The sequence below is a fragment of the Crocodylus siamensis genome, chromosome 2 (assembly GCF_052110815.1).
Source record: "Crocodylus siamensis isolate JL-2025a chromosome 2, ASM5211081v1, whole genome shotgun sequence".
NCBI lineage: Eukaryota > Metazoa > Chordata > Crocodylia > Crocodylidae > Crocodylus > Crocodylus siamensis.
The window spans coordinates 141,361,546-141,384,849 of record NC_143396.1 but is presented as its reverse complement, the minus strand read 5'-3'; the positions used below and the strand labels follow the sequence as shown (position 1 = coordinate 141,384,849).

The window sequence follows — 23,304 nt, the reverse complement described above, 5'->3', positions numbered from 1 at the left end:
TTGGAGCAAACTGTGATCTAAACACAGTCGTGTCAATATAAAGATGTTTACACTGAGATGAGGCTGCAGAAACAAGCCACACCAATCCATGTAAGTACCTTTATACTGACACACCTGCAGGCTAACTAGGGCTTGCATCAAGTTAACTGAATCTCTAACATGACCCTAGAGCAGTGCTTCTCCACTTGCTTAGACTCAGGATACCTTGCTTTCGACTGGAGGCACAGCTCCATAACTCTTGTGAATGGAGTGGCATCCTGTTTGAAAAAGGAAAGGATTTGTTCCAGTGTTGTTTCTTGCCCTGCAGAGGGGCTGTGGGGAACAATCAGGCAGGGAAGAGCTTTAAGCCTGCTTATTTTCTGACTCCTCATGGCACTCGGAACAGGATTTTGGGGCACCCTGGTTGAGAAGAGCACGCCAGTGACAGAAGAGTTTGTGCCTGGACATTCAGGGGGAATATTCAGAACAGAGGTGAGCTGCAGTTCACGAAAAAGAAAACACACACCCAAGCCCCTCTGGGATATAAATGTTCAAACCTCAGTGGAAAGTTGGATTTTAAAGGCTTCCTCTTGATCTCATGGAGAGGCCTGTCATGTATTGCTGTTTTTGTAAATTCTCAGCTGGTAGAAAGCAGAGGATGCAGGGGGACCCAGGCTGCCTTTGTAGGAAAACCACAGGTCCTAACCCTGGGGTTTGCAGACAAAACTGCAAAGGAGAAGGAAAGGTGCTTGAAGGGCTACTGCCCAGAAGCCAGGTGAAATTAAATCATCCTGTGTGCTAAGGGGCGTGTGCATATACGTGCGCATATGTGTTAACCTGCCCTATATATTAAGGGGGGGTGTATATGTATATGTGCAAGTGTTAACACCTCATATACGTTAAGGGGGGGCAGGGTGTTAAGGGAAAGACAGAGCGAATGTGCAAACCCGCTGCAAGTGCCACGGCTGCTACCTGCTTTGGAGACGTGTTTCCCTACGGGGCGCCTCACGCCCCTCCAACCTCGGCCGCAGCAGGTTGGCACTGCGCGTGCGCGCGGGGCAGTGAGCCCGCAACCAGTGGCAGCGTCGCTGGCGTCAACGTCATCAGACGGCGCCTCCTGGAAGTGGCTGGGCAGCGGCATGGCGGGGTTGCTGGTGCGGCTCTGCTGCTGCCGCCGAGGATTCCGCTCGCCCTTCCCTCGTCCCCTCGCCGCCGCCACGGCGCCCCACAGCCCGCAGCTCCGCCGGGCTGCGGCAGGTGGCGGGGGGTGGCCGTTGCGCTTCTCGGCGGCGGCGCTGGGCCCCGCGCGACCCTACCTGCGGCTCATGCGACTGGACCGGCCCATCGGTGAGTGCTAGGGGGTCCGTCCTCCCCCCGGGGCTACGTTATGGAGCCCCCGAACGCCTGGCGTCCCCCCCACCCTCCCGGCGGTTGGAGGGGTCGGAACGGCCCGTGCGGAGCCCGCGTCTTGCCCCCCCCGCGGGGCGGGTCTAGACTTGTGACAAGGGCGGGCGGATGGTGAGTTGCATCATCGAGTGTATGTGGCATCACCTGTGAGAAGGGGGTGCAGACAGTTAAGTGCATCACATATATATGACATTAGCTATGACATCACCTGTTACAAGGGGGCTGCAGATGGTGAGGTGCATCATTACATACCTAATTCACTGCAGCAGCCTCTTGATTGTGTGGTCCCAGCATAGCAATGGGCACTATTTTCATGGTGGAGTACCCATGCTTCTGACTGGCCAGGGGGTCCTGGCAATCCCGCCCCTCCCCACACCTTGACAGGTGGCCCTCTATCAATGTCTGGAAAGAGGCGGGACTTCTGGGGCTCCTCAGCCAATCAGAAGTGTGTGGGGCCCACCATGAAAATCTTTCCCTTTTCTTCCCTCCTGTAATTAGAATGCCAGGGCTCTATTAGAATGCCACCTCTATTTGTAGCTCCCTTCCTCCCTGGCTTTCCTGCTTTTTCATGGGGACCTACCAAATTTGCAGATTCTATGAAAATCGTGCGATCATGTATTTGTTATGTCTGTACATATATATGACAGTCTGTGGCATCACTGATGACAAGTGGGTGCCAGTGGTGAGGTGCTTTATCATATGTATATGACATCACTGATGAAAAGCGGGTGTGGATGATGAGTGGCATCATCACCTATATATGATACCACCGATGACAAGTGGATGTGGATAAGTTGAATCATCGCTTATATACGACATCACTTATGACAAGGGGAGTCCAGATGGCAAGGTGTTCCATTACATATACTTAACATCATATATGATAAGTAGGTGCAGATGGCAAGATACATTATCATATATGAAACAACATGAATTTTTTCTCCAGGTAAAAATTAACTACAAGCTTTCTTCATACCCAAGGATCCTGGGGCTGTATTATTTTGCTTAAGATGGAAGGAAAAACTAATATAACTTCATTGTAATGAGTTAAAAACAGTCTGCAGGGCTGTGAAATAGGAGCTTCATGACCAGGAGCAGCTAACAGATAGCAGAGTGGCAAAAGAAAGGTGAGCTTGGTGGGTGGAACATTGGCACCATTACAGAGAAGAGAGCGATGGTTGTACCTGTAGAATGAGGAGTTCAGAAGGGGTCAGGATGATGACAATGAGACATGAAATCAAGTGCTTCCCTCAGCACTCCCTGTTTAGAAATGTGGCTGTGGAAGTATATCAGTGCACCCAGCCTGACCCAGGTCTACCCCTGGGCAAAGCAGTGCCTTGGGTGGGAGTGCCCTATGGGGGCATTTCAGAGGTTGTTCCAGGAAAGGCTCCTTCTCTGACCCCACCTGTCACCAAGGTGTCCCCATCACATGCCACAGTCCTTTGCCACTTAGACATGAGGATCTGCAACCTGCATGCAGTCAAATGTGGTTACCCTCAGAGGATGCCCGGTGATGATGGGGTGTCCAGCAGTGCTGTGGCATGTGGGGAAGGAGACCTGTAACCAAGGACACAATGGCAAATCTCTCTCTTCGTTTTCAGACGAGATGGTTGAGGTCTGAGAGCACTAAATAGAAGCTCTGGGTCTTAGGAGCTCTTTCAAAAGGTAGTGGGTAGTGGGCCTGTGCAAATAGGGAAATATTCAATTCAAATTTGGCCGATTCAGAGGACAGTGATTTGATTCAGTGATTCAAATCACTGTTCCCCATTTGTTTCGGCCAAATCAGAATTGGAGATTCAGTACTGATTTGGATCAGCTAGGGAGAGGCAGGCACGGCTGGGCAGCTTCAGGTTCTCCTGCAGCTCCTCCGGCTGTGCCTGCCTCTCCCTGGGCAGGGGGAGTCACAAGAGAAGCCTTCATGGCTGCCCTATGCAGCCCCATCCTCTGCCCAGCCCCAGCCTCCCGGCACTTAAAAAAAAAATAAGCCCCACAGCCCCACACTCACTGACTGGAGCAACAGCAATTAGGGCCTGTGAGCGCTTGTGGTAGATGCCCCCTGCGAGGTGCATGGCAGTGGGGGCAGCGGGGATGGTCTGCCCCTCCCCACAAAAAGCTTGGGCTTCCTGAACAAAGAAAGCAATTAGGAACTTTGATATACAGGCAACCCTTGCCATTTGCAGGGGATATATTCTCGTATCCCCCACAAATGGCAAAATCTATGAATAAGGCACTGCTTTCATAAATGCAGTGCCTCCGACAGCTTGGGGGGGGGGCAGTGGTGGTGGAAACCCAGCAGCAGCAAGTGTGGAGCTGAGGAGCTCCTGAAAGTGTATAAAGTGTATTTAAAATGCAGGTTCAGCATTTGCAAATATTTGAAACCACGAATAATGAGGATTTCCTGTAATAATCATTCTAGATGGTTACTCTTCTTGATTCAAGGGTTGCAATATTCTTATTTATCCTAGTCAGTGAGTTGGCAATTCTGGAGGAGATCTTACACCTGCACCTTCAGAAATGTAATATCTTATCCAGTGCACTGAATGCCATGATGGAAAATAAGTAAGAGAAACCAAACAACAACAGAGTACCAGAATGAACTCACACTGAAAATCTTATCAAAGACAAAAATATCCAATTATCTGTGGGTGCACACGTCTCATAAGTCAGCCACTCTCTCTCTGTCTCTGTGGTCTCATTTCTAATTCTCAAAGGGAATTTACAAAGCACTTTTCATATATGAGCCTATGAGCTTCACTTCATAAATCTACTGGATATAAAATGGACAAAATGCAGACATTGATTTATGGCACATTATAACCTGCCTGGCATCTGATAACCCCAAGTAACCTATCTGCATTTTACAAGCTACATTCTATCACCAGGTCAACATTCTCCCCTATTTTCCCACCACCTACCTGTCCTTGTACCCATTGTCTCCCATGGCCTCTGATCCTCATTGCCATGTCTTTGCATTTTTACAGACCTCCATTTTGCATTTTGGCTTCTATTCCACCCAGGAAAGTACATATACACCAGCAGGCTCTCCATATGCCTATAGAAGGGCGTTTGTGCCCAGAAGCTTGCAAAGAACAATTTTTCCAACTATTTATTTGGTCTAATAAAAGAAACCACATCTACACAAAGAACCTTGTCTGCCTGTGTTCTTAGACCAAACATGGCTATAACCTCTGAAATACGAACTAAAGAGATCACTTCCAGGAGTATTTAATTGTGAAAAATTGTAAAGGTAGCCACAAATTGTTCTGAAGAGAGAGCAGGGTGGTTTAGCAAACATGCTTTCTGTCCTGCCTGAATATCTGGCTGACTTTTCAAACATTGCATTTTCTTCACAGTTCAGTCTTCTATTTTGTTGGAAAGTCAGGGCAGGGGAAATGTCTTTTAAAAGTACTTTTATTTAACAGTTTAGCCAAGAAGAAAATTAAGAGGAGGAAAAGAGCACAACAAATTGTAGGACCACGTTGCCTTGCATTTATAGCTTAAATCTTTGTCAGCTTTGGTTTTGCAGCTTTAGTAGTTGTTAATTAGTTCATTCGGTATTTATTTGCTGTTGATGCTGTCCTGAGGAATAATTCCCCTATGATTTCTCTTTTCCTAATGCTTGTCAACTTCTATTTTTTTCCTTAGGAACATGGCTGACATATACTTGGAGCATAGGCTTGGCTGCAGAGCCATGTTGCTTTCCAGACTGGTATATGCTGTCACTGTTTGGTGCTGGAGCAGTTCTGACGCATGGAGCAGGCTGTGCAATCAATGACATGTGGGATCGAGAGTATGACAAAAACATACGGAGAGCCTCATGGACTTGAAAAGAACAGGCAGTCTCCTTTCAATGTTTGAGTAAATCTCTGGCCTCTTCATGAAGTAAAACTTCTTTTGTCTTACACCAAGACAGGGACAAATTTGAAGGCTGCTTTCGAATGACTAACAATGACTGCATGTCTTCCTTATGCAGGTTCCAGCCCTTATTAGCAGAACAAATTGGCAGAGGGGGTGTGGCAGGGCACTGGTTGTGCCTGCCACTTTAAGGGCCTGGAGCTGGCAGCTGCCACCAGGTGCCTGATGAGAGCAGCCATTTTGGATCTGGGGCTGCCCATATAAACGGGGCAGTTCTGCTGCTGGAGGCAAGGCAATGACACTGCCTGGTTGGAGGGCTGCTGATATCATCTGGAGGTAAGGGAGGAATATAGGGGATGGTAAGGAGGCTTCTGGTCCTGGGCATGATCTAAAACTGCACCCTGGTGGGGCTCTCAGTGGCATGGGATTCCCCAGGAAATGTCAGGCCAATTACCGCCCCGGTGAAAGGCGGGTCAGAGTGCCTTAACCCTAGCTCTCACAACTGGGTGGGTTACCCTGTGGAAGGGTCAAGAAGGTGGACCTGAGAGTGAGAGGGCAATAGACTCCTAAGCCTGACTTGAAATCCCCCAACTGGTCCAAGCTGGGGCCAGGACTGGAAGGGTCAAAGGGCCAGGGGCCCACCATGAGGGATGCTCAAGAGCTGAGGGCCTGGGGTTTTGACTGGCTTGGAGGTGGGCTAGAGCTAGTAGCCCAAGGTCCTGGGGGGACCACACCCATAAGGGGGAACAGGTTAGGGAGCTAGGCAGCCCAGAATGAAGGCAATATAGGCTGCCTGAAAGGAGGGATATTAGAGGGGTCTTGACTGGGGGATTCTGGGGCCTAGAGTGGGGCTGGTCATGTTGATAACATCTGGATGCCATCTGCAAGACTTGGGCTGCAATGTAGGAGAGGAAAGGAGCCGCAGATAGCACCCTCTGGCATCGGGGCAGGAAATGGGCAGCCTCCTGCTTAATTAACAGCTATTAAATAATTAACAACTAGGTGTGGTGGGTGAGAACGTGGGCCGTTAGCCCAGTAACAGGTTGGCAGGTCCCAGGGAGAGCGGTCCTGAGAAGGCCCCCTGTTACAGGCGGGCTGCATGTTTATGTAGAATTTTGCAGTCTGTTCCCTTATTGGAGACATTTTAATTTCTTTGAAAGATGCAGAGAGGGGTGCCATATTCAGGATGCAAACGGGGGAAAAGTTAATGGAATAGGAACCTTAATGGTTATTCTCTGACTGGCAACTGTTATTTTCTGACTAGTTCTGCATGTACCTTCATTTCAAAGAACATTACAATATCATTGTGTGTGGTAGCAAGCAGAAAGCCCCTGGTTCTGCTCGCTCACTTCTGGTGGGAAACCTCTCCAGAGCTCTCAGGAAATTCATTAACATGAATTACATTCTTAAATTACAATTGAATGACGATTACATTCTTAAAACCAGTTTTTTTTACTCCCCTCCCTTCCAGACCACTTGCTTTGACTCTGTCACATGGAACATATCTCTTGCTAGAGTATTGGGCACTGCCAGGCTGTGTAGCTACTTATTTATGGGTCTGGGTTTTTTCAGAGGTGAGGGAGGGTGTTAAACAGTGAGGTTTGAGCTTCTTCTTTAACCAGTATACATTGTATTAAAGCAGGAGTTGACAACTCCTGGCATACATGCCAGAGTGTGGCAAGTGAAGGCATTTTGCGTAGCATGTGTGCCTCAAGGACTGGGGCTGTGCTTCCACAACAAGGATCCAGATCCCTTGTGGCTCCCCCACCATCTGCCCCAAGACCCACAGCTGTCAGTGAGCCAGGCTGGACCTCCATGGACCCTGGTGCAGCTGCTTGCTGCCTCTTTGCTGCCTGCTATGAGAAGGCTGGGCTCCATTGTGGGTGGCAGAGGCCTGCCCAGAGCCTGGGCCAGCCGTGTCCAGCAGCTGGGAAGCACATGTATACCTGCCACTGGCAACAAGCCAGGCTGGGGCTCCATGGATCCCAGTGCAGCTGTTTGCAGCCTTCTGGCTGCCTATCACAGCTGGCCCGGGCTCTGGGCATGTCCCTGCTGCCCACCACAAAGCCCGAGCTGCTCACAGCAGACAGTGGGGAGGTTGCAAGCAGCTCCACTGGGGTCCACGGAGCCCCAGCCTGGCTTGTTGCCAGTGGTGAAGGTACATGTGCCTCCAGGCAGACAGTGGGGAAGAGACTGGGGTAGTGCTGCCACAACAAGGATTAGGTCCCTCTTGACTCCCCTGCTGTCTGCCCCTGGCACATCAACATCTTGCAAGTCAAGGTTGGGATGCCTTTGGCACTGCCCAAATACATTGCTGACCCCTGCATTAAGGTATGATTTTTGCCTGTAATGTATATATTTAACAGGTTATATCAGGTTTCGTATTGAAACACTTCTTTTTCTGTTTAGGTTACCAGAACAGCAAGTAGACCAATAGCTGCTGGAGATTTCTCAACTTTTCAATCCTTGGTTTTTCTTGGGGGACAGCTTAGCTTGGCTTTATATGTGCTGCTGTGTCTGAATTGCTGTAGGTAATGCATACGTGACATTCTTACTACAGTTCACTATGAAGCTAAAGCTAGATGAAGTTCAACAGAAAAGGCAGTTCTTTTGGGAAAGGTACCTCTTTTGAGGGTTGAGAACAAAATTAATATTTCAGTTTTAACTACAGAATCACAACTGTGATTCCACAATAACTGGTCCATAGACTAGCAATGGTGAGTATAACAACTTGAACAACCCTGAAGAAGTTCCCTGATGAACATCTCTTGTTGCAGCTCTAGGAGCAGCCTCTTTGTCACTTGTGATCACTTACCCCCTGATGAAGAGAATCACATATTGGCTGCAGTTAGTTTTGGGTTAGTTGAAAAATGGTTATTTTTCTTTTCTTTCAGCTGTAATTGCTTTTTGTTCTGGTAAAAATCTTCATTGTTGAGCGTATGTATTAAATTAAGTTGCCTTGAAACTGCAGGAAAGGTCCATCAAATGGTTAATCAATCATTTGGAGCTTTCTTTTTATTTCCATGTGCAACAATGTTGAGAGAGGGAGAGAGAATATTTTTACTTAACAATAAACTGCAGTACTGGGGAATATGAGGTGTTTTCTCCCGAGCTCTGAAGTGTAAGGTGAAACGCATCGAGAGAGGCTGCAATCTGAAACAATTTAATTTAAGTAAAGAGAATTACTATTTTCCAATTTGGGTTGCTAAGACATCTTTCATATATTTTGGCTCCCAAATTTTTTCTTCTGAAATTATTATCTGTCATGAGAGGCGCAGATATATTGGTTGCATATCAGATCAGCACCGATAAAAAGGAAAATTAACATTATCAGCTATTGACTTTTTTTGGCTCGTGTAGCTAACAATGTTCACTGATAAATGTAATATGCCTTCTGGCAGGGGCCCCGTGGATGCTGTGTGCATGTGGCCAGCAATGCAGCCAGGCAGCATAGAGAGTAGTACCCCTCAGGTAAGTCTGTGAAGGGGAAGGGTTTTGGAGGGAGGGCTGGGGCCTAGCCAAGGTGGTGAATAGGACCTGGGGCCAAGGTGGGGACCAAGAAGAGCAACAGGTAGTTGTGTGTGGGGGGGGGGGGGGCAACGCATCCCATCCCACCCCACCCCACACAGTGCACCCCCTGGGGGAGGCATGGGGGGGCATATGCCCCTCCCCCAGATGTGTGCAAGGTGGGTGGGGGCTACTCACTGTAGGCTTGGGGCTTTGACCCACGGACCCCACACTGGCTGTGCGCCCATTACCACCTGGCAGCAGTGGGGGGCAGTGAGCTGTGCCTCCTGCTACTGGGCTGGCAGGGGAGGTTTGGCCAGCATGGGGGCCCCTGGGGCAAAGGCAGCAGCAGGGCAGGGAGCCCTGGGCCCACAGCAAGCAGCCCACATCTGCCCAAGCCCTGCTTGGGTCTGCTCTGATTAACTGTCCCCATGCTTAAAAATGGTGGCAGCAGCACTTGCCCCGCCACCATTTTTAAGTGCCAGGACACTGATTCCCGAAGCCACCTGTGGTGCTCTCCCACTCACCGTCCTGGCCCCTGGGTCCCATTCACTGCCCTGGCTGGGCGGCACCCCCAGCCCCTGCCCCACTCCTTCCCTCATCATGGGGGCCTTGATCTGCCCCCCCATACCACCTCCCTCTCCTGCATCCCTTCCCCTCTAGACTTACCTGCAGGAAGCTGCTCTTTACACTGCCTGGCTGCATTCCTATAAATTGGTTATTGGATCAGTATCAGCTAATATGGCTGGCTAATAATCAGCTATCTGTATCAGCCAAAAATATCTTTATTGGTGCATGCCTATTTGTCACCTTTAATAACTATTACTGCCATGTCTGCTCTGGTCCCCTCCACTTATTCTTTTTTAACAGCATAGCCAGTTCTGCAGGCATTCTGGCATTTTTAGTAATTTTAGGTATAGGCCTAGTTCTGTAGACTTGGTTGAAACTAGTCACATGTAAGTGTTGTAGGACTGGGCCGTATGTTAGCTACATAAAGTTAAATTAGGAGGGAAAATCTCTCGTTATATTTTGCTGCTTATGCTATATAATGTGCTTAGTGTGTACTTATATAGTTACTGTTGTTCAGTAGAAATGCTAAATATATTAATATGTTACAGACCCAACAATGTGATACACATTTGGGATTTCCTTACATTCCTTGTGCTTTACTATTTCCTTACATTCCTTGTGTTTTACTCTTGTTTTTTCCTTGTTTAAGGATTCGACATAAGCTAGAACTGTTGTTTTGTATGTAGCTTTTAATCTTAAAAAGCTGGGCACAAGACCAGAATTTTTTTAGGATCCTTGTTTCTTTGGTGCATCCACTCATCAACACAGTATTGTTGGTGTAGATTGAATTTTAGTTTGGCTCCCATCATAGACCAGTCAGAACAGTAGAAGCAGAAACTGAATTTGGGTCAACGTTATGGTGACAAGGAGCACTCTTTAGCAGAAAGATTGTAATATCATGCTGCCCAGACCGAGTGGAGACGGAAAGAAAAAGTTAAAGCTAACCGTCTTTAAGATAGCTTGTTACTGTATTGGAATAGTCAGTATCCTCTTCAGTGCACCATCCAGAGACAGGGGACTGTTAGTTGCTTTAGCAGAGCATGAAACACAAGAACGAGCCAGAAGGAAGGGAGGGGTTCTTTCTGTAAAGCCATTTCTCTTTTTCTCTTGCACAGTTCCTCTTTCCTTCCCCACAGTGAAATGACTATTTCTCCCATGTCCCTGTAATTTCCTCCTTGTTTGATATGTGTCCATGTCCAAGTTTGTATAATGTACTGTTCTGGATAAGCATGGCTTCTCTAGCCTTTCTGCTGTACCTCTTGACCCTCGTAAGATTGAAACTAGTAGGAAACTGCCCTTAGGAAATATTTTTCATGTCCATTAGTTGTTTTTTTCACTCCATCAGTGGCCCATATGCTGGTGCTTTTGATGTCCCTTTCATTGTACTGACTGGACACGTCTATGCAAGACTTTACTGCAGTTGACTAATTAGCTCTGTGGTAAATGACTTGGTGTCTACATCTGCAGGGCAATTAGGCTGGAATAAACAATTTGACTCCACCTCAGGATAGTACTTGTATTTACAAGAACTATCCTGCTTCAGAGTTTTTCACGCTGCAGCAGCACACATGTAGACACTGATGTAGCTGGCTGGGACACGAGGGTGCTTCAGTGCGGGAGCTGCCTCCCTGCTAGCCCCACACTTGACCACCCTCATGCCCCAGCCAGCCCCTCCACAGTACATTGAGCTGGTGAGGAAACAGCCCAAGGCAGGCAAGCTGATCTCTGGGGCCCTGTGCCTGCTGGAGCTGCTTTGACCTGGCTCAGCCTGCTGCAGTCCCAGGCTCACGTTTAAATGGCACACCTGGGCACAATAAACTCCAGCTTATTGCGTCGCATTAATTGAACATGTAGACATACCAGCTGTGCGTGAGTTTTGAATTCCTCTAAATACAGGCCTTACTTCCTTCAAGCATACCTTGGTGTGGCACTTGTAAATAATTTTTTAAGCCATTGGTACCTGTTGAGTTGTCAGCAGCTTTGGAAATCAGACTCTTTGTTTCTGACTAAAAGAGGCTTGAGAACTTCACTTGACACTTCTTTCTAAAATAAAAACATCCTAGCTTTGAAAAAAATCTTTTCTCTTTATACTGGCCACGCTCCCAGAAGGTGTAGCAACATGCCTCATGCAATGCTTTATTTTTTTTTCTGGTAACAATCTTTTTCATTCTAGGATAAAAGCAATGATGTTGTCATTGGTGTGAAATCAACAGTTCTGTGGTTCAAGGAAGGCAGTGGTTCAGTGGTGTTATGCTAGTGGGTCTGTGTGTGGTAGGAACACATCTTGATCAGACCTTCTCTTACTACACAGCAGTGGCTGCCGTAGGGGCCCACTTAGCTCAGCAGGTTTGAACTCATCATTTTTCTGTTTGTTAGTAATCCTGTGTCAGTTTGCCTAACATATCCACCTCTCATCTCAAACTTATTTTCAACAAAAGCTTAACCTAGGTCTGCTTTTACAAGAATCAGGAGATAGCAATCTTGATTTTTCTCGCAGTGTGTCTAATGTTCTCACCATGACATGTGGATACATAACTGGGGCTACAGTTGGTGCCTAGTGAACTGTGATCATATTCACTTCAATTTAAAAGTTTATCAGAGTGAATGTGGGGAGACTAAATGGCTCTGTATATTGGTAGTGACTGCCTGATCTTTAAAGTGTGACCATAGTCTGAAAAAGAGCTGTATACAAGTGGCTTCATGTTTCTTTGTTTCTTTGTTGTTGTTCTCCAAATGAGTCTGTTAAATTGGCTGAGTTTACAGCTGAATAGATCCTTCTGAATTACTAAGCATGCAAGTGCAATATGTGAATGTCAAGTAAAATTTCTCTGGCTCATGCATCACTACCAAAAAGCAAGTTTTAATTCTTTAGTCATCCAAGAATCAGTCCAGTTCACTGCCCCACAGTTGTGCTCCTTTTTGAAGAAATAATTAATACAAATAGTAACCACCACTGCCCCCTCACTATTTGAATCATTAAAATTATATGAACAGATAAGATTCAGAATAAGCAAAGTAAAAAAAGTATCACTTTTACATACTTTGTATTTCTGATCATAGTGGCTTTTTAAACTCAACCTTCAGCTCCTGTGTAATCCAAGATTGTAGTGAGACTGAGTACTCTGTAGATGATGAATTGGCTAAATTTGAAATATGGTTGAAGACTGACTGACAATCTTTCCCAGATCCACAATCTTCCCCTACCCCTGCTTCCCCAGTTTTAAAGCAGGGGTAGGCAAAATGGCAGATCTGGCTGGCAGCCGGACTCCATTTCCCAGCAATCCCTGCCTGCATGGCTGTGGCCGGTCTCCATGGAGACCCCAGCCACAGCTGTGCTGTGATAGCAAGGTTGGGGTTGCCATGGAGAATGACCCCAGCTGCACTGGCAGGGCGTGAGGCAGAGCAGGGCAGGGCACTGCTCCAGAGCAACTGGGATCTTGCAGCGGGAGCAGCTTGGTCAGGGCTGGGCAGAACCATGATCCGGTGTGCAGGCAGCAGATCACAGCTGTGCCCTGGCTTGGGACCAGGCTGTTACCACTGGAAGGAGCTGGTGCAGAGCCACGATTTGCTGCCTGCATACACCTGCCCAGAGCATGCAGGCTGCAGAGCATGTCTCTGCCCTGGCCCTGACCAAACTGCCCCTACTGCTTCAGAGCCACTGGGATCTTTCAGTGGGGGCAGTTTGGTCAGGGCCAGGGCAGAGACATACTCTGCAGCCTGCATGCTCTTGGCAGGTATATGCAGGCAGCAAATCGTGGCTCTGCACCAGCTCCTTCCAGCGGTAACAGCCTGGTCCCAAGCCAGGGCAGAGCTGTGATCTGCTGCCTGCACACCAGATCATGGCTCTGCCCGGCCCTGACCAAGCTGCTCCCGCTGCAAGATCCCAGTTGCTCTGGAGCAGTGCCCTGCCCTGCTCTGCCACATGCCCTGCCAGTGCAGCTGGGGTCATTCTCCATGGCAACCCCAACCTTGCTATCACAGCACAGCTGTGGCTGGGGTCTCCATGGAGACAGGCCACAGCTGCGTGGGCAGAGGCTGCTGGGAAATAGAGTCCACTGCTGGCAGGATCCGGCCCACAAACTAACTTTGCCCACCCCTGTTTTAAAGTGAGTGAGTGTGATATGAGGTTGCATACACAGTATGCAGATACAGAGGTAGTAGTTCCTGTGTGGATGGGCATATTTCATTGCCTAGAATTGTTTGTGGCATGCTTCATGAGCATCAGATCTATTTTTTTTCTGATCATGCAAATATTCAATGCCTAGAATTTTGTTTCCACAGGAGTCTTGAGTTTGGCACAAGATGAGAACTACTGTTCTCCAAGCCAGATGTGTTCCACTGCACTTCCTGTTGGTAACTCTGTTCCTGACAGCTTACATTTTCTTCCCTCACATGAACTAGTAGGGACAGGGAATGGAGGTAGCTAATCCTTGTTCCCAGCTGCTTCAGCAGGTATCCTGAGCCCTCTTTGCAAAGGGCAGTATAGATGCCTTTTGGAGCAGCTGGAAAGGTGGAGGTAGAAGTAGCATTGCAGGACCAGTCAGCTTTGTATAGACCACAGTTTGGGAATCCTATTGCTTGTGATGAAACTCAGACCAAACATTATAAAACTCTTCAGAATGCACACAGATGCCAAGGGGGAGTTGGATGCACGTCAGCACTTCTGAAAATCCTACTGGGTCCCGGTCTGTATCCTGACATGCATAAATACCTTTTACCATCTTCCTTGGTCTCTCTGTTGTAGAGAGGAGCCAGGATTAGCATCCATACATGATCCTCACCTTCTCTGCCTTCCTGTTGTATGCATTGCATTTGAGACGCATCTTGTAATAAGCTCAAGTAGGCAGACCTCTGTCTGTTAAGAAGCCACTGGAAGCAGGATGCATGTCTGTAAAGAGCTTGTTGTGGAGATGGAGCTGAAGACTGTGGGTTTCTGGGAACATAGATCCTCTGCATATGAAGTATTTAGCAGGCTTGTGGAATTACAGAATAATAACAATTCACAGATTTACACTTTGGACATAAACACACCTGAAGATTGTTGGAAGAAGTTTACCTCTAACTGCACATTAGGAACTTTACTTTTCATAGGGATTGTTTTTGGAAATCTGTGGAAAAGAAAAGATCCTAAAGACGGGAAGAATTGTTAGAGATCAGCTAGTGAATGTGGTAAGCACTGGTAACGTATTTATAAAGATACTGTATTGAAGTGTCTGGCTAGGAGAAGGATGTGGGGAGCATATCTGCCCAGAAGATACTTAAAGTACTTCCCAGTAGGGCTGTGCAGAGCCTTGTTCCCTGATTCAGTTTGGCCTGATTTTGATGGCTGAATCTCCAAATCAAATCGGTGGACCTTTTTAATCTCTCTGAATCAAATCGTAACCTTGCAAATCAATTTGAAGAGACTCAGAAAGATTTGGACATAGAGAGACCTTTCAGTGTTTTTTCTACATACCTCTGGGTAGCTGGGGCTTGTGAGTGCTGCAGTGCTGAGGCGCATGGAGTATACTACAGAATCATGGAGGGGCCTCCCCAGCATGCTCAGGAGCAGACCCAGAAGTGAACCAGAAGCACTTCCAGTCCCCTTCCGGGTTCACTGGGGAGTGCACTGGGGGGCCCTCCTATGCCCCCCGGCTCAGTGACTGGTGCCTCCTGGGTCAGAGGAAGCGGGGCACCAGGGGTCCCCCTGTAGCTGATTGCCAAGCCAGGGAGGCATGGAGGGGGCTCCCCTGTGTGCTTCCCGGCAGACCCCAAAATGGACTGAAAGTACTTCAGGTCCACTCCTGGGTTTGCTGCCTAGCATGTGGAGGGTCCTCCCATGCTCCTACGGGGTGCTCCATCTGCCCCATCGCAGCGATCACGAGCCATGCCTGCTACGTAGAGGTATGTAGAAAATGCATTTAAAGCTGTGTCTTTATCTCAATTGCAGATTCTCCAAATCGGCATCGAATCTTCAGATTTGGCTAAATTGAATTGAATTGGGAACAGTGACCCGAATCAACGAATCGAATCACTGTCCCTGATTCAGGCTAAATCCGAATCTAATAGGATCAGTTTCACACACACCAGTTTCCCAGGAGATACTTCCAAGGCCTAGAACCATGAGGCCTGGCTTCCCAACCCCTGTTGTCCTTCTTCCTGGAACACAAAGCCAGGACCTGCCACTTTACACGCCAGAATGGTACCATTAGTCCCACCTGCCTGGAAGGAAAAATACTTGGATACAATTACTAAAGGTTTTATTAGTTAAAATATTTGGATGCAGGGTCATTTTTTATTTAAGGCGATGCAGTAGAACACAGGACAGTTTTTAGTATTTAATTCGTGAATATGCTTACAAGACTCTGTCAGGCTGTATTTTTTGGAAGTAAGCCTTGCTAGTTGCATTTGGTCATGAATTGTTAAATACATCTTGTCTGATATGAATGTTTTGTAAAAACAATGTTACTGTGTGGTCATTTGTACTTTGTGTAATACAAGAGGTATCTCCCGTGAGATGCAATATGAGAAAATGCAATGATACTGTAATACAAAATAAAGCCTGCTGTATGAAGCTCTGGTGTTTTGCTTTGTGTAGCAGTTAGTTGCATGATATACTTAGCTTCAGTAAGTCATTTTTATCCTGAAGCATTTAGAAGCAGAAAGGAGCAGATTTGGGGTATGGGTAATTAAGAAATGGAAAAGTAGGGAAATTGCCTCCTTAATATTCCACAAGATGGGCCAGCTGTGATTCTGAGCCACGGGTGAATGCTGTACCCAGATATGTTAACCAGGCCTCCATACTTACCTGTTTAAAACCTCTCTTGCAAACAAATGTTTGCAGCATTACGCCAAACACTTAAGTGAGCTGTCAAGAGCAAATGGTTTGTATACGGGTTGCATACAACTCCTGTCCCCTCAACAGTCCAGAATTATTACAGAGTACACCCAGCTGCTCTTAACTTAAGTTGTGATCTGACCAGCCTGACCTTATTGTACTTAATACTCCTTTACTCCCTTGCATTGATTAACCTCATTATGTGTCACACTGTCAGTACTGTAAGATTTCCAGAACAAAGATGTCATCCCCTGGGTTCTCTAGAAAATTTAGAGTACCTTTGAACACAGTACAAATAGTAACTGTTGGCTGAAAAATACTTAGCTCCGGACTACTTCATGGTTGATGTTTTTCTACTGTTAATGGCACCATTTACAAACTGATTGATAAAATCTTTTCACTTGTTCATAGTATTATATTAATTATTAAAACCTGTATTTACTTTAGCTCAAAATGAGGTTTTCCCTTCCATTCAAAAGGAGGACAACACTGGATTTCAGTAGAAGGTGGGTGGCAGGCTGCCTGTGTCCCTCTCACCTCTTCTCCTGCCAATTATGCTCGGGCATGCCTCTGGCTTCAGCCAGACAGCCATGATGGAGGCAGGGGCAGCTCTGGCTCTGGCCCAGGCCCCAGCTAAGGGTCCAACCTGGTCTCAGGGCCAGAGCTGCCATGGCAACTTCTGCTGCCTAGTAATGTGTGGGCTGGAGTCCCCATGTGCCCCAAGCTGTGGGCCACTGCCAGAGCCAAAATTGAAAGTAAGTAGGGGGAGGAGGGGGCTAGGTAGCAGGGAAGGCCAAGTGGACATAGGGCAGGGGACAAGTGGTGAAGGGAAGGCCACCTGACTTTTTTTCAGCTGCCTGCCCCCTTGTTCCTGCTTGCTTTCCTGCTGCAGCAATGGTAGGGATGAATTTAAGATGACCCTCCAATAGTTAGATTGTAGACATGGAAGTTATAACAAATTTATAAATTTTTCATGTATACTATCTAATTTTTGGGTCATCTTCAATTCAAAGTTGTCTTGAATTTGGGTAAGCACAGTATGTGGGAGAATTTTCTATGCAAAAAAAATTTTTAAATGCTCCTATCACTGGAAATGACACAGTGACTTCTAAGCCATCTCTCGGGTAAGTGCTATGATTTCTTGCAGTGACTAGTTTCAGCCTGCTTGCAGAGAATTTATGTGGCTCCAGTGTAAAAAACCACTGTGAAACCACTGAAGTTCTGAAAGGGTAACAGATGTGTTGGCACAGAATGAATTGCAGGTAGGCTTAAGTGCCAGTTGCCTTATAAGGTTCCCATCTGACTCTCGTTATGTGCCTTTGTTAAAGTTTAATCACAATACTTATTTCATACTCTTATTTGTCCAGATAAATTATATTAACTGGAAATTGTTTTTATGAAGAAAGGAATAATATTCCATATTGTTGCATCTTTCAGTCAAGTCATTTATAAATCCTTCAGTGATTTCAACCATACACCACAGTTTTTTGTTTTGCCTTTTTTAGGGTTTGTGGGGTTGAGATACTTGGGCAAAATATTTTTCCAAAAGGTTGATTTTAATAATATTCACTGTGTTTCTTGTTAAAAGGGTCAGATTTTTTACTTTGGATAGAGCTTGCTAAGTTTATGATCACAGTTAATATTGATTTAATTGTCTGTAATAAAAGGACTTGGACTCTGATCCAGGTGTTCCCTTTCAATCTTATTGTTCAGGGGCGGTTGAAATACCTGTGATAAAACAAAATGAATCAACATCTTTACATTTTCAGCAGTATTTTACTGAGCTATTGGGGAAACCATTTTTTTTCTTCCTTTTTTAATCATCAGTACATGATAATAGCATCACAAATATGTATTCCAAAATTATTTCAAATATTAAAAGTACCTGTAAAACTGTATACTGTAGTACTTGCTGTCACGGTTCAGGCTCCCCAGGGTTGGCTGTGTAACCCCTGGTGGCTCTGCAACCTCACTAGCTCTGCTCTGAGTGCATCCTTCTGTCTCGTCTGCCGTGTCTTGATGGCAAAATAATTAATCAGGAGGCTGCCCACAGGCCTTCACATGGCCCTGATCCACTGAACCCCACAAGAACTCACTGGTCCTTGGCCCCTTTGCCAGACCTCACTCCAGTAGTGTGTTGCACAGGGCATCTTGAGCCTTACAGGCTAAATGCATGGCTCCAAACCTCCTCTATACCATGCCATATGCCTCGTGGGTGTTACACAGATATTGTTACCTCTAAGGCCTCAGCCTACTCAACCTCTGCCCCCTTAGTCTAGCTAGGCCTTCTAGCCTAGGCCCATTGTGTTGGACCTGGCTTTGAGGCAGTAGGTCCAATTAATCTCTTCCTGGCACTGGGACCCTGGCCCCTGGCTGCTGTGCCCCTCTGGTGCCAGGCTGTCTGGCCCCTGTATATCTGTGCTTCTCTGGCAATAGGCCCTCCACTCCTAATCTGCTGGGCCCCTGGCCCTGTGTCATTGTGCCCCTCTGGTGCCCTAGCCTGCTGCTCCTCTCTGGCACCAGGCTCTCTGGACCCTTGTGTGCTCTGTGCATTGCACACACTCTACCCACTACAGGCTGTATAACTAAGTGAGCCTCGAGCCAGCTGCTGGCAGAGCACTAGGTGATTGTGTGCCCCCTCTGGGCACTAATGAGGCCTCCATACCACCCCTTACAGCCTCATCCCAAACCACCAGTTCAGACAACAACACAAACATAAGCCCCTGGGCTAGAGCATTACAATAATGATGGAAGCTTCACTCTGCTCCTTTAAGAAGGCAAACTTCTCCCGTAGTATAGCATGCCTCCTAGCCCTGGGTGGAACCTTACTAGTCTTGCAGGCAGCAGACCATGCAACCAAATATCTCTGGGTAGCTCTTTCATACAGGAGTTCCTTCCCCTGGCAGTTGCCAGAGAATTAACCCCTACTAGCCTTGGGTTTAGATGTGTCCGGAGCTGTGCATCCTTCAGGTGACTGCCTGCAGGTGCTGGCAAATTACCTCATTTGCCTGTGGGGCTCTGCCTAGTCTGCAGGGCTCCCTGGTTGGGCTACTTCTGCCCTTCAAGGAGCAGGCACATCTTAGTGCCCTGTGACATGCCCCATTAGCACCTTTTCAGTCATAAATATTCAGTTTTGCCTTAAAGCAGTTTTCTCTTTTCTTCCTATCAACATGATATTTCAAAGCTTATACTGTCCCAGCCTTTAAAAATACAGCATTAGTTCATTTTTAAAATTCTATCTAAATAAATTGCCCAGCATGGCACAAAAGCCCTTTTCTAAATGCAGTTTACCAAGATAGGATTTAGCAGCACTGCATGCCAGTCATGTGCAAATTGATGTGGTTTTAGATTCCAGGATCTAGTAGCACCAGTCCCTTTACAAAATTTGGAAATAATGCTTTAAAAGACAAACCATAGTCTTGTAACAGCATGAAAGATGGAGCTAAAGGCTGTAATAGTTTGTCAATGCCAATAAAGGCTGAAGAAATTTGTCCTGTTCCTTTTATAAATGCACACTGCCATCTTCCCTATATTTCCTGATTTAATTCAAAGGATGGATTTACACTGAAAATGATGCAGCACACTTAAAAGCTTAATATGTAAATATAGGGCACATGAGCCAGTTAGGATATTAGGGGGATATCTGTCAACTCTGCAGCAGCATTAGCTTCAAGCTTTAGCACTACAAGTATTTATCAGACAGACAGTCTCCCCAACTCAAGTTCTGCTACTTAGATCTGCTGTGCCTGCTTCTTCCAGAAGCCTGAGATACCTGAAAGCTTGCCATGTAGTTGGTTCAATGAAAGATATCACCCACAAGATTTATTGCCCCTCACATATTGCCTGGACCATCACAGCAACAACAGCTCAGCACTTCCCCAGCGGACAACCAGTGTTGTGCACTTGCAGCAGCACAAATTTGTGCCATTACTTTGTGCTGCAGTGCAAAGCCCTGCATGTGTGCTTTGTTGCAGGACACATTGTCCCGCTGTGGGCAAACTGCCCTTGCCCAGCTCCTTCTGACTTCTACCATGCTAGAGCAGCCAGGACACAAACAGAGCATACAGATTCTCTGGCTGGCTACCAGAGCTTCTCACTGAAGGACCAAGCCTCCATTTCTTCCAGTGCATGCTACTGTAGCATATGCTGTGTCACACTTTTTCCCGGTGCTTTTTTTTGCTGCTGGGAAATCCTGGTAGCAAATTTTTCCCCCATACTGCAAATTTGCAGCACAGGGCATGTTTTAACATTTCATGCATGCAGTTTGTAGCACCATGAACTGCACACCCCTGCTTGTCTGGACACAGCCTATGAAACTACTTCATTCAGATGTTCTGCCAGACTTTAGTCATTTTCTCAACAGCCATTTATGTCCTGGTCAGAATACCTTACAGTGACAGGGCATATTTCCTTCTTAGCTGGAAAATGTATTTTCAATCTCAAGAGGTATTGAGCTGTATGCTTATTAGCTAAATAAAAGGGTAACTGTAAACGCTTCATGACATTACGGTGGTTTAAAGTAAAGCATAACATACAAACATACTTTTCATATTTGGGGCTGAAAAGTAAGAAAACATGTTTATAATAAGCTATTAAAGCGAAAATTACAGAATCAAGAATAAACTTTCCCAGTTGGGCAGATTCTGTCCCTTCTGCACCAGACCAGTTGTGATTCCACACTCCAGAGAGGTGATGAACATAGTATTCAAATCCATAAAAACACAGTATGAGAGAGGAAAAAAATGAACTGTGAAATGATTATGTTTATGTAGGATACATCTGTGCTATTCGCTCTTCAAAATGGTGACAGTGCATTTTATTCTGAACGGTACCAGGTACTTTCTGCAGGGCACTGAGCACCCTAGCTACCACTAAAATCCATGGGAGTGGAGCAGTCCTCAGCATTGGGAAAAAAACAACCCGCATTTGGCTCCACTTGTGCTTGGAAATACTTGAGACTTAAAAACAACTTTAATCATTTAAACTCTTCACTGCTAAGGTCCCCTTTAAGTAAATATCGGGGATTCCATCCTGAAAGTGCACAGTTTTGCAAGTCCAGAACAACCTCACTGAAGTCATGGCAATTATACTAAGGTAAAAAAGCTATGGGATCAGAACCTGGGCCTTGGGTCTTTATGTTGCTGAACTGCTCTTTGTCTTTGCTCAGTTTTTTTATTGATGAGTTCAGATGGAGAGACTGTGGCAGGTTGCTTCTATAACAGCACTGTAGTGCTAGCAATGGGAAAGTCTGGTCCTTGGTTTAGCTTACTAGATAGGGCTGGGAAAACAATGCGGAACTGATAAATTCCAGTCTTTGCAGTCATTTTCTTGACAGTAACCACACTCATGAGTTATCAGGTGAGCCTGTCCTAGAAGTTCTCTTTATTTTCACATTTTCTTTGAGTCCTGGAAGCTGTCTGCCCTATAGAGTGAAAGACATGGAGAAGACTTCAGCTCTCCACTGGGCAACTCACCAGCAAGCCTAGAGAGGTGGGTTTGCTAATGGTCCCCTGTATATTTCCCACTGATTTGTTGGCCCACTTACTGGTTCCATTCTAGCAATTTCTGGCCATTAAAAATGTAAGAAACATGCTTGCTACAATCCAAAATCTAACTGTTTGATCTCATTTGGGGTTCCCTTGAGAGTACTTGTGAAGACATTTTTTGTTAAGGTTTTTCCATACCCAGGAGCAAACTGTGGCCTTTCAGCTTGTTGACTATTTTAGGTTAAGAAAAGCATGAGGAACTGTAACTCCTTCACCCACAACCTTGTCAATTTGAGGACACAGGAAGCAGAATTGGAGCTACAGACTTACCCATTTCCTGTTATCCTTCCTAATTACAGTTATTTTGTAGCAGCCACAACTTGGCTGTAGACCAAGTGTGAAGAACAGGGGAAGATAAAGGTAGGGGGAACTGATATTCTGTTGCCTATGCCATCTGAATCAATGAAAGTTCTGTGATTGGTATGAGAGGAAACAACCTGTCATATAGCCTCTGATTGAAGCAAAGTAAAATTCCAAATAAATCTCACTCCCTCTGTAAGGGAAACAGAAAAATGTCCATTAATTTAAGCTATTATAACAGTTTCTTCTTAAATACACCCCATTATGTTGTCAGTCCATAATATTTAAATAACTAAACAATGCTATTTCCTGTCACAAAGTCTGAAAGTCAACCAACTCAGTGGGGAAATATCTAAACTGAAAACACTGACTCCACACTCCTCAGGAACTTTGGACTATTTGGATCCTGGTCAGAACTTTGTGTCTCGGGCTCATCTGTGCACAGGCAACTGCTCAGAATTCACATCCGCTAGGTGATAGGTTCCTGCTCTAAAGAACATGGGTCTCTTCCTAACTTCTGGCCACCAGTATTGTTTTGTCTAATCACCTGTGGGGGAGCATGAGACAAAGAAGAAAAAGCACAATGCAAAAAGTTCCCAAACCAGTTGGGCAATGGCTGCTCATCCAGACTATATTATGTGATCTCTGCTGATCTTCAGATGTAGCAGTAATAACAATTAAGAAGGCAGTTCAACTAAGTAAAAATTCAGGAACTGGAGGAGCATTCCTGAAAATCCATCTTGGATTTTATCCAGTCTAGTAGTCTGATTTAACTGTACAGTCTCCTTAGACTGTTTTTACTATCCTTCTCTTGAGTGAGTATTCTCATATTCTGCCTATGTTCTCCCCCCCCCCCCCCCCCCCCCCCCCGCCCCATATACCTCTAAGATTTATTTTATGGGGTTTTTTTACATTACATTTTGAATTGTTTTTTAACAAGGCAAAGTGGAAAAGCTGGTAGTATTATGGAAAGAAAGAGGTTAGCATGGTTTGGATGTGTGAGAGATTTCTTCAGATAACAGGCTTTACAGCTGTCTGTAGCTTTTTCCTTTGTTTGTCACAGTTTCAAAGATATTGCTTGTTTTCATAATATTTTTAGGGTGATTTTTTTGATTAGTAAGATTTTTATATGCTGTATCCTGTAATATAAATATATTTATATATAAACATAAAACTTCCTTCATAATTTAGAAATGATGAGTATACAACGATATCTGTTCTTTATAAAATATGTTTTGAAAGGTTTTGTTTTTAGTTTAGATATTTCCCCAGTGAGTTGCATGACTTTCAAGTGGAAAGTGTTTGAATATTCGGCAATTCATT

The 23,304-nt window shown here is 45.8% G+C and overlaps 2 protein-coding genes across 2 annotated transcripts in view; both read left to right on the top strand.

Moving 5' to 3' along the window:
* The first annotated feature begins 1,094 nt into the window (after positions 1-1,094).
* Positions 1,095-15,871, top strand: COQ2 (coenzyme Q2, polyprenyltransferase). The gene is given in 9 exon segments (XM_090034530.1): positions 1,095-1,326; positions 5,032-5,187; positions 7,649-7,783; positions 8,019-8,099; positions 8,196-8,229; positions 8,643-8,712; positions 11,492-11,546; positions 11,549-11,664; positions 14,325-15,871. Coding segments are annotated over 9 exon segments (999 nt in total). The 5' UTR covers positions 1,095-1,118; the 3' UTR covers positions 14,469-15,871.
* The window catches only part of PLAC8 (placenta associated 8), a 32,780-nt gene continuing 18,166 nt past the window's right edge, over positions 8,691-23,304 (top strand). The window contains exon 1 of the mRNA XM_090036972.1: positions 8,691-8,712. The gene's annotated coding sequence lies outside the window, so the exon portion shown is untranslated. The remainder of the gene's footprint in view (positions 8,713-23,304) is intronic.